The sequence below is a fragment of the Lissotriton helveticus genome, chromosome 2_1 (assembly GCF_964261635.1).
Source record: "Lissotriton helveticus chromosome 2_1, aLisHel1.1, whole genome shotgun sequence".
In the NCBI taxonomy this organism is placed as follows: domain Eukaryota; kingdom Metazoa; phylum Chordata; class Amphibia; order Caudata; family Salamandridae; genus Lissotriton; species Lissotriton helveticus.
The window spans coordinates 1,364,947,771-1,364,965,851 of record NC_136059.1 but is presented as its reverse complement, the minus strand read 5'-3'; the positions used below and the strand labels follow the sequence as shown (position 1 = coordinate 1,364,965,851).

Below are 18,081 nucleotides of genomic sequence, written 5' to 3'. Positions count from 1 at the left end.
TGGTTGAGTTAAGAAAGCACAGTGCCAACATAATTTTGTTTTCTTCATTGCTGCTGCTTCTGACTGCATGCGACTACAGGAAACCATGTCAAGTCTGGGTTAAAGCACAGGCCATTGTGGAATTAGACTCAATGTTGTTCACATTACAGATTCATGCTACAGAAATATATTTTGTCTATTTGACAGTTAAATGGTACTTGCTGTATCACTGTCATCCGAGCAGAGGTGACATTTTAAACACAAGTAAGCATTAACATTTCCCTGACTGATTGGATTACAACTTATTTTTTTTACGGTGTGCTTCCTAAATATCAAGTAGGAAATATTGTGGGACCTTAATATCATATACAGAATATCAATGGACAAAATATTGAAAGATAAGTATTAATAGGTTTTCTATTCCCAACTCCTCTTATATGTATCTTGATAGTATCTATATTTTCAAGGTACGTAGTTGTCGTACTAAGAACAGAAAAGCTACACTTCCTCCATATACACTTACCGTTTGATATTTAGTCCTTCTATATTTTGTCTATTATGGTAAGATACAATAGTCCTTTGCTCGATATTCCATTGCACATTGATTATTTCAAATAGAGGATGTATTTGTGTGTTTGCCATTACCTGATGTCTGTGATGCATGCACTTTTTTCTTTCCTGCTATTTCCTGTTTTAGCTTCTTTATATCTATTAGCAGGTGTTCCACCGATCTCTCACTTGCTTCCACCTTTATACATGTCTTCTGCAAGAAACAAAGGGTGACCCTAATGTTAAAAGGTATCTTTATAGTCAGATCAAAATAGGCATATTTATGCATTTGAATAAGGAATATAAAAAGTTAAGATAGAAGTGGTTGTGTTCAAATTGCAGCTGATTTAAGCTGAAAGTGGCTGTTTAATAAAAGTTCTGCGTTAGTTCAAAGGCGAAAGGGCTGAAGGGGATTCCAGTAATATTTTTCTATTTATTACAGATGTCAAGAGAGCAAACCTAGATTAAATGTTTGAACCTATTGATGAACAACACCATATAATTATGTTGTTAGTTTTATGATTGGTATATGCAGGCAAGAATACTGGGATGGACACAGCATACATCTGACCGCTGAGCCTGTTACCAGGCTAGGTCGCCCCCACGCTCCACTGCTACCTGCTACCTTCTAGGTAGCCTCCATGCTTCCTGATTTTGCAGACTTTCTTTTTTCTGCTTCGGGCGACCCAGCCGCCGCTGAGACGCCCGCCCGCCCCAGACTCTTCCCGCCGCTGCCTCCCTGCGGCCCCGCCCCCCGCCAGCCCATTCGCCGCCCCGATCCCGCCACCCAGCTGATCCTCCCTCCTGGCTCCTTACTTAAGGGGACCGCGCTCACCTGCTAGGGAGCGAGCGCTGAGCCTGTTACCAGGCTAGGTCGCCCCCACGCTCCACTGCTGCCTGCTACCTTCTAGGTAGCCTCCACGCTTCCTGATTTTGCCACCTTTCTTTTTTCTGCTTGGGGCGACCCAGCCGCCGCTGAGCCGCCCGCCCGCCCAGACTCTTCCCGCCGCTGCCTCCCTGCGGCCCCGCCCCCGCCAGCCCATTCGCCGCCCCGCTCCCGCCACCCAGCTGATCCTCCCTCCCGGCTCCTTACTTAAGAGGACCGCGCTCACCTGCTAGGGAGCGACCGCTGAGCCTGTTACCAGGCTAAGTTGCCCCCACGCTCCACTGCTGCCTGCTACCTTCTAGGTAGCCTCCACGCTTCCTGATTTTGCCGCCGTTCTTTTTTCTGCTTCAGGCGACCCAGCCGCCGCTGAGCTGCCCGCCCGCCCCAGACTCTTCCCGCCGCTGCCTCCCTGCGGCCCCGCCCCCCGCCAGCCCATTCGCCGCCCCGCTCCCGCCACCCAGCTGATCCACCCTCCCGGCTCCTTACTTATGAAGCCCACGCGTACGCGCGCAGCGGGTGCGCCGAAGGCGCGCCAAAGGCAAGCCCGTCTACGCCCGTCCGCGCCCAGCGCCAGGACCCCTGGCCCCCGACGACGCCAGACCTCACGAAGGACCTACGACGCCGCCACCCTCAACGCACTCAACGCCGGCCGGAACCCTGCCTGCTACCGAGCCACACCGAAACGCACCCATGGACCCTTCACCTGCCAAGCCTGCAAGTTCACCTGCATCCGGACCTGCACCGCACCCGACAAGCCGAGCACCAGCAGCAACCACCTCAAGTGCATCCTGCTCAACACCCGCTCCGTCCACAGACACGCCGTCGAACTCTGGAACCTGCTCGACACAACATCACCAGACGTCGCCTTCCTCACGGAAACCTGGATGAACGCCTCCTCAGCCCCCGACATCGCCATAGCCATCCCGGACGGATACAAGATCACCCGGAGGAACCGCGTCAACTAGACTGAAGGAGGCATCGCCATCGTACACAAGAACACCATCCGCATCTCGACCAACTCCAACGACACCCTCACCGCCGCAAACAATTCTACTTCCAGATTCACTCCGACCCCAAGACGACCCTCAGAGGCACCCTTACCTACAGACCCCCGGGACCACGCATACAATTCAGCGAAGACATCGCAGACTTCATCAGCCCGCACGCCCTCGCCTCCCCTGACTACATCCTCCTAGGGGACCTCAACTTCCACCTGGAGAACGACAGCAACACCACCACCCTGCTGGACAACCTCGCCAACCTCGGACTCAAGCAACTGGTGAACACCCCCACCCACCTCGCCGGCCACACGCTAGACCCCGTCTTCTCCGCAAGCAAGCACGTCTCCTTCAGCCACTCCACCGGACTTCACTGGACCGATCACAGCTGCGTCCACTTCAGCTTCAGGAGAAACACCACCCACCACCACCCACAACAGGCTACCCGTAAAAGCTGGAGCAAGATCACCGCCGAGCAGCTCACCACCTTCCTCAGCCAGAACCCTCCCGCCAGCACAACGGACCCCAACGAAGCAGCCAGCAACCTCACTCAGTGGCTGACCGCCTGCGCCGACGACCTCGCACCACTAAAGAACCCTCCCAACAGGCCCGGCAGCAAGAAAACCCCCTGGTTCACCGACGAACTCAAGGACTCCAAGAAGAACTGCCGCACCCTCGAGAAAGCCTGGCGCCACGACCAGACCACTGACAACATGACCGCCCTCAAGCACGCCACCCGCAAGCACCACCAGCTGATCCGCACCACCAAGAAGACAGCATTCAAAGAACGACTGGACAACAACGCCCATGACAGCAAGGAACTCTTCAGCATCGTCAAAGAGCTCTCCAACCCCAGCGCCGGAAACAACAACATCACCCCCTCGCAAGACCTCTGCGACTCACTCGCCTCGTTCTTCCACCGCAAGATCACCGATATACACAACAGCTTCGGAGCATCAACCACGCACCCACCCGCCGAACCAACGCCCCCTACCACCACCCTCTGCAACTGGACCCCGGTCAGCACCGAAGACACCACCCGCACGATGAACACCATCCACTCCGGATCACCTACCGACCCCTGCCCCCACCACGTCTTCAACAAGGCCGACTCCATCATCGCGCCCCAGCTGCGGGACATCATCAACACCTCCTTCCACACCGCCACCTTCCTGGAGAGCTGGAAGAACGCCGAACTCAGCGCCCTCCTGAAGAAACCTACAACGGATCCCACCGACCTCAAGAACTTCCGCCCCATCTCGCTCCTCCCTTTTCCCGCCAAAGTCATCGAGAAGACCGTTAACAGACAGCTCGCCGCCTTCCTCGAGACGAATGGATCCCTCGACCCCTCGCAGTCCGGTTTCCGAGCCAACCACAGCACCGAGACCGCCCTGATCGCAGCCACCGATGACATCAGATCCCTGCTCGACAACGGGGAAACAGCAGCCCTCATCCTCCTGGACCTCTCCGCAGCGTTCAATACTGTCTGCCACCGCACCCTAGTACAGCGCCTCAGCAACATCGGAATCCAAGAGGAGGCACTGGAGTGGATCATCTCGTTCCTCGCCGGAAGAACCCAGAGAGTCCGCCTCCCCCTGTTCAGATCCGAGGCCACCGAAGTCGTCTGCGGCGTACCACAAGGATCATTACTCAGCCCAACCCTCTTCAACGTCTACATGAGCCCCCTCGCAGCCATCGCACGACAACACGACCTCAAGATCATCTCCTACGCCGACGACACCCAGCTGATCCTCTCCCTCACCAACGACCCCGCCACCGCCAAAAACAGCCTACACAAAGAAATGAAAGACGTCGCCCAGTGGATGAAGAACAGCCGCCTAAAACTGAACTCAGACAAGACGGAAGTCCTCATCCTGGGATCATCGCCCTCCGCCTGGGACGATTCCTGGTGGCCCCCTGCCCTGGGCTCCACTCCCAAGCAGACGGACCACGCACGCAACCTGAGCTTCATCCTGGACTCCTCCCTCTCGATGACCAGACAAGTCAACGCCGTCTCCTCATGGTGCTTCAACATCCCGCGTATGCTCCGTAAGATCTTCCGTTGGATCCCCACCGAGACCAGGAAGACGGTCACCCAGGCACTCGTCACCAGCCGACTGGACTACGGGAACAACCTCTACGCTGGAGCCACAGCCAAACTGCAGAAAAGACTCCCAACACATCCAGAACGCCTCCGCACGACTCATCCTGGACATCCTCCGGCACAGCCACATCTCCGGCCACCTGAGAGACCTGCACTGGCTCCCCGTCAGCAAGAGGATTACGTTCAGGCTCCTCACCCACGCACACAAGGCTCTCCACGACCTGGGCCCCAAGTACCTCAACGGCCGTCTGACCTTCTACACGCCCACCCGCCAGCTACGATCTACCAGCCTCGCCCTCGCCGCTGTACCACGCATCCGCAGAGCCACCACCGGAGGAAGATCCTTCTACTACCTGGCAGCAAAGACTTGGAACTCCCTCCCCATCCACCTTCGGCTGACCCAGGATCATCTCTCCTTCAGGAAGCAACTCAAGACCTGTCTGTTCCTGCAGTAACGTATCCCCTCCCCCAGCGCCTTGAGACCCTTCCGGGTGAGTAGCGCGCTATACAAATGTCATGATTGATTGATTGATCTGTATTCTGACTGACAGCTGCCTATAGTAAACCCTATTATATTCTGATTGGTGTGTTTTTGCTCACTGACAACTAAACAAAATATTTCATGACTTTTCTTTGGCTCTACATTACAGTCCTTAAATGTTCAGCTCATTTGAACAGTGTGTGTAGTTTATTTCGTTTTAAAGCATGGTGTAGACCAAGAAGGAAAACGCAGAGGGTACATAGACAAGCTTTGGATTACTTACGATTGGAAAAGGAGTCAGTTCCTGTGGGAGGTTAGGTGTACAACATCAAGCATTGACAATTTCTCTACCCCAAGTTACAGAAATATTCACATATTTTGCCGATTTGAACAGTAATATGAAAGGCAATCCCAAGGGGTCTAGTAAATGCTAGAAATCTTTGGGGGGGGGGGGGGGGGGGGAGTTATATTAGCCCAATACTTTGATGATTCTCCAGCACTGGAACTTCATACACGCATATGCTTTTTTGAGTACTCCCCATTGTCAAGCTGGAAATCCTCAAAATCGCCGTATTGATTTGGTATGCTGGCTAGTGTGAACATATACTTAATGTCCATTTAGTGTTGTCAGTTTACATTGCTTTTGTAATAGTCATTGTTAACTATTTCAATCTAAATGAAAACATCTCTACACTATTTTCAAGAAATTTTTTAAACTTTATGTATTTCCTTCTGTTGATTAAATCCAGGTTTTGTTTTTAGGTCTCGGCTAAGCGCGCGGAAGCGTGTTCTCGCCGAGAACCTATTGTTGCCGTGTCTGCTTTCCAGGAGACAATCCTGGCCGCGCGCATCGCCTTGGAGGCGATTTGAAACGCGCACGCGCACGCGCACGCTGTGGGCAGCTGCTGTCGCGCATTCACACAGACACACACAAGCGCCCATGCACGCACACACATACAGACCCCCCCCACACATACACACGCGCACGCACACACGAGTGCTCCCCCCCTCCCCCCCGTCGCACACAGACACACATACAAGGTCACCAAGACCCCCCAGCCCTTTTTAACTTTCCGGGCCAATTTCGGGGGACTCCGCCGCTGCAGCTCTTGCCAGCTTCTTTCACGGGGCTCCCTCTTGGTCAAGGGAGCCCCGCAACACTTGCGTAACCTCCTGCTGGCGGCCCCGGGGCTCTCCACCTCTCACAGGAGCCCCGGGCCGCGATACGCATTTACTCGCCTGCCTCCTCTTCCGGTCCGGACGCGGCCCCGCCCCCGTCACAGGCGACATTGCCTGACTTCCGGTGCGTGCGTAGATTTCCATCTTAGAATCGGACTGCTACAAAATAGCTTCTTTATTTTGGGGACGTTTTATACAGCGCGAACTTGGTCCGAAGGCATCAGGGCGCTTTACACGAGCATCAGTTGCATTACCGAGGGACTCATTAATTGGAAGTTTAGTACGGGGAGGATTAAGCGATTTGCCCAGAATCAGAGTATGATCAACGTCGCCGCCGAGACTCGAACCGCTTCCCCAGCGTCCAAGTCAACAGGTCTAGCAGTTAAGCCATATCCTCAGGTTGTGACCTCTGCGCTTCTCCTCCTTGAAATCAGCTTCATATGGGGACAGGTAGCCGAGTGTGGACTGCAGACAACCGACCGAGAAGGTGCGTTAGCCATGGGTAAAGCACTCCAGCCTGGCCTCCCAAACACCACATCATGGGCCCAAAGTTCAAAGGTCTCACATATGCAAACAATTCAGCTATTGCCAATAGAAAAAACAATGCCATTTATTTAGGGATAAAAAAAAAATACAAAAATTATGAGCAATGCCAATAGCTCTACCTATAATATTGCCGAGACCATTGCATTGTAAATGCTTGTTAGATAACTGTAAATGGGTGGCTATCTTGACCTGTCCAAAGCTTGTGGTTGCTACTGTGGAGGACAGCTTTATACAAGTTCAGAAAATAACCATACAGTATTCAGAGCATTCTAGAAATTTGACCAAACATTCAACGATATGTAGCAAGGACCTAATACTGTTTCCATCTATTTATTTATTTATTCAGAGTTTTATATAGCGCGCACAAGATCTTTGCAGATATCAGAGCGCTTTACAGAAACAAGGGTGAGGATAGCAGGAAGGTGACGCAACATAAAATTGGGTGCAGTATAAGTTCAATATCATGATCAGATAGCAGTCATGTGCTGATAAAATATCAATAAACAATCAGGTAAACGATAATATAAGACGATACTTAGTCTTTGATCCAACTACAATAGAAATCAGGAGAGCTTAGGCTAAAGGGTTGGCTTATGACAATATCTAAAAGTTACAAAGAATAAGGGGTAGGGACATCGAGTTTCAGCAAACTAACGAGAATAGTCTAATAATAGGTGGTTAGTGAGTAGCATAAGAGGGTCTACTGATCATAACAGAGTTATGACAAACAAGAAGAAAAAAAGGATCGCAATCAGGAAGAATATGATATTATTTGACATTAGACAATCAGGTAGCCAAAGATACCATTGTGGTGCAGAGTCTCTGATCAACAAACAATACAGTTCAGGTGTACTTAGCCATAAGGATGGCTTTCACCTCTTTCTTGAAGAGGGCCGTGGAGGAGATAAGCCTGGTTTCAGGAGTGAGTGCGTTCCAGATCCTCGGTGCCATTCCTGAGAAGGAGCGTTTGTACGTTTTTTTCTTCCGGAATCTGCGGGGTTTCAGGAGTAGATTTTTTGTACTTCTATTGGATCTCGATCCTCCTGATATAATCACCTTTTGTGTGAGGTAGTTGGGTGCCTTGTGGTGTACGGCCGAGTGAGTCATAACAGCAATTTTCAGTTGTATTCTGGCTTCAAAGGGCAGCCATTTCAGGGATTTCAGGTCAGGGGATATATGAGAGTGTTTTCTTGAACCAGTAATGAGTCTCGCGGCAGCGTTCAAGGAGGCTCTTAGGGGTGCAGTTGTTGCTAGAGGGAGACCGCTGAGTGTCACAATTCCATAGTCTATGCGGGGGATGACGAGGGCTTGTACAGCATTTTGGAAGTCTTTGGCTGGGAGGAAGGGTTTAAGTTTCCTCAATGTGTTGATTTGGAAATTAGCTCCTTTCGTTGCTTTGCTAATGTGCTGTTGCATGTTGAGATTTGCGTCAAGTGTGATCCCTAAGGATTTCGCAGAATCCACGATGGTGGGCCGGACATTAAATGCTGTTAGGTGATTGAGCCAGATTTGGGTAGTGGTAGTTTTCGCAGGGGGTGATATCAGTAGGAACTCAGTTTTCAGAGCATTTAGTTTGAGGTGATTGTCGGCCAACCACGATTGGGTCTTTATAAGAGTGTAGTTCAGGAGTTTGATATCATCCGGGGATTGTACCTTTAGGTAAAGTTGAGTGTCATCAGCATACATATGGAAGTATACATTGGATGCTTGGAGCAAGGTGGCAAGTGGCTCCATGATGAGGTTGAACAGTGTGGGTGAAAGTGAGGATCCTTGTGGAACTCCTAGGTCGACTGGCACAGGCGAAGACAGCTCATTATTGATCTTGAACTTCTGAGACCGATTATGTAGGAAGGAAGTGAACCATTTGAGAACAGTCCCGGATAAGCCCATTCTAGTGTTTAGTAGCTCCAGGAGGTTCTCAAGTTTGACCGTGTCAAATGCTGATGAAAGGTCGAGAAGCATGAGGAGGCATGAATCATTCCGATCAAGAATTTGGAGGGCGTCATCAATTATGTGAGTCATGGCCGTTTCCGTGCTGTGTTTCGCTCGGAAGCCTGATTGATGAGGGTTGAGGAGGTCAAACGTATCAATGTGTTTTGTTAGTTGGAGTTGTACACATTTTTCCAGCAGTTTGGCCAAGGTGGGGATGTTTGTGATGGGACGGTAATTGTTTAGGTCAGACGGGTCAGCTGTAGGTTTCTTGAGTATGGGCGTGACTTGCCCCACCTTGAGAGAGTCAGGGATGAGACGTTGTTGAAGGGAACTGTTGATGATTTTGGTCCAGAGTGGAAGGAGCATGGGGGTGAAGTCTTTTACAGCATTAGCAGGTAGGGGGTCTGAGAGGTGATTGGAAGGCTTCAAGGTGCCGAGCAGTCTGTGTATTGCTTCTTCAGAGTAGGCGTCGAAGGACGTCCATGATGCGCTATTCTTAGGCTGAGTGTTAGACATTCTGATGCGGCCAAGGTTTTGGCTTACATCATTGAGGAGATCAATTCTTATGTTGTCGGTCTTTAGCTTGAAGAAAGCAGAAAAGTCTTCGCTGTTTGGGATATTGCTTGTTGTATTATTAGATTGTAGGCGTTGCGGCTTTGTTTGACTTTTGACTAGTTCGAACTATTTTCTTGGTCGGTTTTTCGCTTGGTCAAGCTGGAGGCTAAAGAAGTCAGATTTCGCACGCTTGATTTTCCTAAAGTAGGCATTTCTCTTGTTCTTGAGCAATTTGCGATGTAGTGATGAGGGGTCAGCTCTCCAAGTGCGCTCTGCCGATTGCATAGCACGCCTGTCTTCATTAAGTCTGCCGTCATACCAAGGGTTCGAGCTCTTGGTGGAGACTCTCTTTAGTTGCAGTGGGGCGGTTTCATTGATTATTGAGTTCATAGAGTCGAGGTAGAGGTCGGTCAGTGATTGAACATCAGAGACGTCGGCAGGGGGAAGGAGGAGCCTGTAGGTGTGGGGAGGTAGGGAGTTGGGGTTAAGATTCTTCATGTCCCTTTTCCAGATCTTGGATTTGGTGGGTTGAGCCGGGGAAGGTTTTACTTTTTCATTGATAAAGAAGGTGATGATGTGGTGATCTGACCAGTCACACGGTTGGATTGCCCCCAGTTGGGTAGAGTCCTCTTTGGCGATGATGAGATCGAGTATCAACCCTTTATCATGTGTTGGGCTGTTGCATATTTGGATGAGGTCAAGCGCTTTAAGGAAAGTTTTGAGACTATTCACCACTGCGTCTTTCTGATCGTTCCAGTGGAGATTAAAGTCACCCAGGTAGATTTGAGTGATCTGCCGACCAGCGTTGGAAGTGATAGTGTCCATGAGTTGTTGGGTGAAGATGAGGTTGTCCCCAGGCGGGTGATAGATGAGATGTAGAGCACATACTGGTTTGCCCTCGCTGGAGATATCGAGGCAGAAGAGTTCACAGGAAGTGAGGGAGGGGGAGGTGACTTTGGTAACGGAGAGATTGCTCTTAAAAATGCATGCGATTCCCCCGCCCGTCTTGCCGGTCCTGTCGAGTCTGATGATGTGTAATTGGGGGGAACTAGTATGTCCATAATAGGCGTGGAAGCTTCTGTTAGCCACGTTTCAGTCAAAATGGTTAGGTCAAGATCCATTGATGTGACGAGATCTGCAATGTCGGAGGAGTGTCTCTGGGCCGATCTGCAGTTGAGAAGGATGCATTTGAGTCTGTGTCATGGTCACGAGTCGGAATGCAGCCCCCAACCCTCACCTTTCCCGGTTGCGCATGACACGTATGAATGTGTCAGGGCCTACATCTCCCATAAGGCCAAGAGGCAGATCGCAGACTGACAGGAAGGAGCACACTCCTATTTAAGTCCCGCCTCTAAATGAAACGGGGCTTGACAATCTGCCTACGGAGCTTGGATCCTGCTTGCCGTTGCCTTTCTACGTTTCCCGAAGTCCTGCCGACTTGCGTTTTCTGCCTGGATTGAAACGCATTCCTTGAAGCGCCACCGCGCTTTCCAATCTCCTGCCTTTGTTCGCGGCCAATTCCGCGGAACCGAGGGAGGAGCCGCGTCTCTGTTCCCTGGAGCCGAACAGGAGACGCCGACCCTTTGCGCTGTGTGGGAGCGTGGTTGTTAACCTCCCTACAGCAGAACATTGTTTTTCTAACTAGCAGTCCCGGTTCTGGAACCGAACCGTAGAGACATTTGAACTGCTGACATTTGTTTTCTTTGGCACGCATTTCTTTCATTTGGATTTACCGGTGCCCCACGGACCTGGCAAGCCACCCTTCGTGTACCTCAGTTGCTCCGGAGATAGGAGCCACCATTGGCCCCTCCTGAGAGGTTTTACGGGGATCCAAAGAAATTTGAAACGTTTCTGAACCAGTGCCGCCTTCATTTCTTGTGCAAACCTGCTGTGTTCCGAGAGGAAGCAACCAAAACTGCGTTTATGATGTCGTATCTGGGCGGAAATGCAGCGAGTTGGTCCATTCCTCTAATGGAACGCAATGACCCTGTATTACAGAATTTTGCCGGATTCTGCCTTGAGATGAGAAAACTGTTTGATCGCAAGTCACACATGCTAACCTTAGATCGGGAGTTATTAACCCTTCGTCAGGGTTCTCAAGATCTCCTGTCGTACATCACCACCTTCAATCGTCTAGTAGTAGAATCTGATTGGCCTCCAGCAAAAAGGACTTCCCTTTTCTATCAAGGACTGCGGGGGGAACTAAAGGATGTGCTAGCACAGGTGGTGCAACTGCCGCAGACTTGTGAAGAAATGATAGACCTCACGGTGCAACTGGATCACCGCTTACTCGAACGGAAGGGCGACAGAAATAAAGCCGACATTCGTTTCTTGCCTTCTAGACCTAGAACACTTCAAGAAGAAACTACAAAACAGAGCGATAAACCAGAACCTATGCAGATTGGAGGAATCCGGGGCCCCCCGACGGCGGAAGAGCGAGACAAAAGAAGGATGATGCTCTGTATGTATTGTGGAAAGGCAGGCCATTTTATCAAGGACTGTCGAGCTCGAGCCCAAGTCCCTATCCAAAAATCGGTGCAAAAAGGACAGGCCGTGATCAGAGGTTCTGAGGGGTCGGGAAACGAGCAGGCTTGAACCAGGGGGAGGTCACTGGTTCAACAGGCGCCTGGACGACGATCTCTTCAGTGATGGCAAACACCCTCCAGAGTACAGCAGCCCACATCACTGTGGAAGTGCAGTTGTATCAAGAAGAGACCCATCACATCTTGGTAGCTGCCTTGATAGACTCCGGAGCAACCGGCAATTTTATTGACCAAACATACTCTCGATTGATAGGAGTGGAATGGCAGAAGAAGACAAGCCCCACTCAAGTCCATGCTGTAGATGGAAAAACCCTCACATCGGGACCTGTCTGGTATCACACGGTTCCTCTCCTTATGAAGCTAGGAGAAAGGCATTATGAATCTATCCAATTCGATGTCATAGACGCCCCGCAATTCCGTCTAATATTGGGCATGCCATGGCTCGTGGTACATAATCCTACTATCAAATGGGCCGAGCGCTCAGTGCAGATGGACTCCTTGTACTGTCTAGAACAATGTACACAGAAGAGGACTTTAACGGAGAAGCAACATAAAGGCAACACGGCCGTCTTCTTAGCTACTGCTTGCCTCCCATTGGAATCTTGCAGCACGACCATCTTGCCCTGGGAATACGAATAATATCGAACAGTGTTCGATAAACAATTGGCCACACAACTGCCCCCACATCGAGCATATGATTGCCGAATAGAGCTGACCCCTGGAGCAGAAATACCATGTAGCAGGGTGTATGCCTTAACGGAACCTGAAACGCAATACCTCCGTAATTATATTGATGAAAACCTTGCCTCCGGTTTCATCAGACATTCCTCCTCGCCAGCTTCTTCGCCCCTCTTTTTCATTTCTAAGAAGGATTGTGACGAACTTCGCACGTGTATCGACTATCGGGCTATTAATCGTATCACGATAAAAAACCGTTATCCATTACCCTTGATTCCGGTTTTACTAGATCAATTGAAAGGGAGCAAGTACTTCACGAACTGGCCTTACGCGGAGCCTACCATTTAGTGAGAGTGAAACAAGGGGACGAATGGAAGACCGCCTTCAGAACTAAATTCGGACTCTATGAATACAGAGTGATGCCTTTCGGGCTCTGTAACGCCCCGCGGCGTTTCAGTACTTCATGGATGAAGTACTGAGAGGATTGCTAGACACTATCTGCATCGTCTACATCGACGATATTCTGATCTATTCCACCACTCTTCTAGAACATGTACAGCACGTGAAGACCGTACTAGAGCGTCTCCGACTCCATTCCCTGTACGCCAAACTGGAAAAATGCTTGTTCCACATCCGAGAAATAGCCTTTCTGGGGTACATCATAAACGAAGACGGATTCCAAATGGAAAAAGGCAAGGTGGAGGCGATAACCTGCTGGAAAACACCTTCCAACGTGAAAGCTGTCCAGTGTTTCTTGGGATTCGCGAACTATTACAGGCGCTTCATTAAAGACTTTTCAAGAATCATCCAACCCATCTCAAGTCTTCTCAGAAAAAATGCCCCCTTTGTATGGGGAAAAGAAGCCGCGAGGGCCTTCGAGACACTCAAAGAACGATTCACACAAGCTCCTATCCTCCGACATCCAGACACTCAATTGCCTTTCATCCTAGAGACGGATGCTTCACAGTACGCACTCGGAGGAGTGCTCTCCCAGAGACACCCGTCCACGGGGCAACTTCACCCAGTTGCCTATTTTTCGAAGAAACTGACTCCCAGCGAGATAAATTATTCCATATCCGACAAGGAACTGCTCGCAATAAAGAGGGCATGCGAAGAATGGAGACACTACCTTCTGGGGGCACGTCACGTGGTTGAAATCTACACAGACCACAGAAACTTGCTATTTCTAAGGACAGCAAAGGCGTTGACACCTCGGCAATTGAGATGGACATTATTCTTTGCCGACTACGACTTTGTGATAAAGTACAAACCGGGGCCCCAAAATGGGAAGGCGGATGCCTTGTCGCGTAACGAAGACATTCACGAAGCGGGCCAGGGAGAATGCACTGACATACCCCCTATATTGCCAGCATCATGTTTTCCTGGATCACAACTAGCGTTGATCGAGACCCGTGACTTCTTGGACGACCTAAAGGTGGCGATCTCAGACCTAGACAACGATGCCTGGATTCAAGAGAATCCTGAATCCCGTACCAAAAAGGAAGACTTGCTATACCAGTCGCATGCACTATATGTCCCACACTACACTCTCCAGAAAAAGGTGTTGGCATGGGCTCATGACTCCAACCTGGGAGGACACTTGGGACGGTTGAAAACCATAGCCACCATAGAACGCTCATTCTGGTGGCCATCGCTGCGAAGGGATGTGGAGAAGTACCTACAGACCTGTGCAGTATGTGCACAAGGAAAGGCAAGCCATGCAAGACCAACAGGACTTCTAAGCCCTCTCCCCGTTCCTCCTAAGCCATGGCACACCTTCTCTATGGACTTCATCGTGGAGATGCCCCCATGTGAAGGATTCACCACTATCTTAGTCGTGGTGGATCACTTATCAAAGATGGGCCATTTCATACCACTCAAAAGATTACCCACATCAGCGGAGCTAGCTTTTGTCTTTCTACAGAACATTGTACGTTTACATGGGATACCTAACGTTATCATCACGGACAGAGGGTCACAATTCATATCCCGTTTCTGGAAGGCAGTGTGCAACTCCATGTCCATTGAAGCTAAACTATCTAGCAGCTATCACCCCCAAACAGATGGAAAAACGGAACGCCTAAACCAAACCCTGGAGCAGTATCTTCGTTGCTTTACCTTACAGAACGCCACCGATTGGTATCCATTATTATGGGCGGCAGAGTTCACATACAACAACTCCGACCACACTACGTTAGGGTGCTCCCCTTTCTTTTGTGTCAACGGATTCCACCCTAACATGCTCCCTTTTGAATGGCCTATCCAGTCTCGTCTGCCAAGCGTTAGTGAACACCACGCTCACCTAAAGGCGGTGTTGACGGATGCAAGGCGGCATTTGCTTACTGCCCAACGATTTCAAAAGCAACAAGCAGATAGGAAGAGGACTCCTGAACCCGCCTACCAAGTAGGGGACAAAGTCTGGTTAAGCACAAAAAATCTGCCTCTGAAAGGCGTGAACAAACTGAAACCCCGATATGTGGGACCCTATGGCATAGAGGAAGTCATCAACCCAGTATCAATGCGACTATCCTTGCCCGTTTCCTGGCGCATCCATCCTGTTTTTCACGTCTCTCTCCTCCCATGCCCTGTCAGCACTAGGTTGCCAATTGGTCCTACACCCATTGATGTAGAGGGGTGGGACGAGTACGAGGTTCAGTCCCTTCTGGACTCCAGATTAGTGCGTGGGAGGATTCAATATCTGGTGGAATGGAAAGGGTTCGGGGTGGAGGAAAGAACTTGGGAACCTGCAGAAAACCTCCATTGTCCCGACCTGCTAGAAGAGTTCCATACCGCCCATCCGGGAAAGCCTGGTCGACCACCGAGTCGCGGTCCTTGAGAGGGGGTTCTGTCATGGTCACGAGTCGGAATGCAGCCCCCAACCCTCACCTTTCCCGGTTGCGCATGACACGTATGAATGTGTCAGGGACTACATCTCCCATAAGGCCAAGAGGCAGATCGCAGACTGACAGGAAGGAGCACACTCCTATTTAAGTCCCGCCTCTAAATGAAATGGGGCTTGACAATCTGCCTACGGAGCTTGGATCCTGCTTGCCGTTGCCTTTCTACGTTTCCCGAAGTCCTGCCGACTTGCATTTTCTGCCTGGATTGAAACGCGTTCCTTAAAGCGCCACCGCGCTTTCCAATCTCCTGCCTTTGTTCGCGGCCAATTCCGCGGAACCGAGGGAGGAGCAGCGTCTCTGTTCCCTGGAGCCGAACAGGAGACGCCGACCCTTTGCGCTGTGTGGGAGCGTGGTTGTTAACCTCCCTACAGCGGAACATTGTTTTTCTAACTAGCAGTCCCGGTTCTGGAACCGAACCGTAGAGACATTTGAACTGCTGACATTTGTTTTCTTTGGCACGCATTTCTTTCATTTGGATTTACCGGTGCCCCACGGACCTGGCAAGCCACCCTTCGTGTACCTCAGTTGCTCCGGAGATAGGAGCCACAGGAGAGACAGAGACTGCGCCTGCCTGCATTCTTTTCTCACCACACGCAAGACCAGCTCTCACAGGTGCTCTCCTTACAAGACACCCCTCTGCACTAAGAACAGTCCTTTGGAACTATAACCAGGACACATTCATGTAAGTGCGTACGGATGGTGTTTGTCTGAGCAGGATTAGGAGTGATTGCGGTACTACTCATTTCTGTTCTTGTTTTCTTCCTACTGCAGGGGTCCCAGAGGGAGTATAGAAAAAGGTCTCCTATTCCTGTGACGGAACAGGCTTCTTTTATTATTTTGTCCCCTTCCCCTTTTCCCTAGAATACTTCACTACCCATAGTGCTCAGCTACATTGTGGTGGGTGTAGTGTTTAGGGGACATTGGGAACTACTCTTCACGGCGTTGTTCCTGCTGGCCGTTCTGAAGGTTAGTGGCTTAGTATTGTTGGCGCTACTGACACCCGACAGTCTGGGGGTGAGAATGGAGGTCGAGTGTTCTAGAGATAGGGGGACTTTTCTGAGGTTGTTTGGGACAGAAACTCTGTTGCTTAGAGTTGGGTGCCTAAGGGGATTTGTGAGAATTGTGGGTATGGGGAGGTGTGTGGGCTTTATGTGTTTTACCGGACCTGGGCCAAATGAGCGAAGGAGGGTGCATAAGTCGCGGTCCGACAGGGAGTTAAGGGCACGCCGGGGGCGGTGGATGTTGCTGCGGGCGGGGATAGTGGGCCAGTGCGGAGAGAGTTGAGTGCGATGGTCTGTGGGGAGAGTGTGTCGTTTGTTGGCTACGGTGGTGGTCGTTGTGGGTCGGTGTTGTCTGGAGGGTGTGCAAAGGAGCTCTTTGATGGTGCGGAGCTCGTCTTTGAGTTGTAGGAGGGTGGATAAAATCAGGTCCAGTGGGGATAGTGTTTGTGATGTGTGCCATGGGCGAGAGGTCGAGAGGGGAGTTGGGGGGCGTATTTGGGGCGGCGAGGTGGGGTATGCTAGCGTTAGTGGAGGGCTCTGCGGTAAAAGTGGGTGGGGTGGCATTCGGTGGGTGCGAAATTTTGTGTGCGAGGGGTGTGGGTGTTGAGGGGGGAGGGTAGGGTGTAATGGTGGGGTCGTCGGTGGGAGGCGGCGCCGGTGAGCTGTGGGATGAGTAAAGGTCGCAGACAATAGGGGTGATAAGAAGGAAGTGGGGGCTGAGTATGGGGGGGAGAGGAGGGGAGATGTTATTGTATGGGAGGAGGCGAGTTCTAGGGTGCTAGTTGTGAGTGTGGGGGAGTGGGGGGTGAGAGTGGGTGGGGGGGTAGAGTGGGAGGAAGATCTGCTGCGGGGTGGGGGGGTTATACTCCAGGCGTTGGTGCGTTCAGCGAGACTCGTGTGAGGTGAGAGGTGGGGGGGGTATGTTGGATGTATGAGGGGGAATGATCTTCGTCTGTGGATGAGGGGTGTGGGGGGGTAACGTCGGGTGTGTGAGTAACTATAACACTGAGGGGATGGGAGAGGTGTATGTCATTCCGCTGTTGTAATGGGCAAGGCGGTGTATATTGAAGATTGGTGTTGGGCGGTGTTGTGCAGCTTGATGTGTGCGGAGTGGAGGTCCGCCGTTTGGTGATGTGTTCTAAGAAAGTAGGGAATAGGTTGTCTAGTCGGTCAAGATTCCTATCACTGCCTTGGAGTAGAATGGTCCCATTGTTGTAGATGGTGATTGTGGCTCTGCCTGGGAAAACTAGGGATGGTGTGATAGAAAGAATTATGCCATGTGCGGATTTATTGGTGGTGTGAATAGAGAGAGTGGAGAGGAACGCTTTCCTCCATTGTGCTCTACGTGGAGAGTAGAAAATGATATCGTTGTTCGTGGCTCCATTGATCAGTGAATAGTAGGTGTCCACACACGGTAATTCGGGGTGTGCCTTTAGGAAATTGTGTTTGTAGCGTTTGGCGTTTTTTTTGGTGAACTCAGGTGGGTAGATGATTTTGTAGGTGTGCTCGCCCAAGCGTTCCATGGTGAAGAGGCGTGGGTAGAAGGGGTGGGGACCTTGAGGGTTGCGGGGCAATAAGCTTAAGTGAAAAAAGTATGGGCAGTGGGTGCGGGTGACTCGACTACAATGGCCCCCCCAGTGGTGAGCTATTTAAGGATGGCCACCAGGGTAGTATATAGGGTGCCAGAGGTAGACCTTTCTTTATTGTTGATGTGCCTTAGAGAGATAGTTTCCCTTTCAGGGGGGGGGGG

At 50.9% G+C, this 18,081-nt stretch overlaps 1 protein-coding gene across 1 annotated transcript in view; it reads right to left on the bottom strand.

The window, feature by feature from the left end:
- The window catches only part of ABRAXAS1 (abraxas 1, BRCA1 A complex subunit), a 193,014-nt gene that overhangs the window by 45,024 nt on the left and 129,909 nt on the right, over positions 1-18,081 (bottom strand). Inside the window, exon 8 of the mRNA XM_078676299.1 lies at positions 625-742. Coding sequence (XP_078532425.1) covers positions 625-742 — 118 coding nt within the window. The remainder of the gene's footprint in view (positions 1-624; positions 743-18,081) is intronic.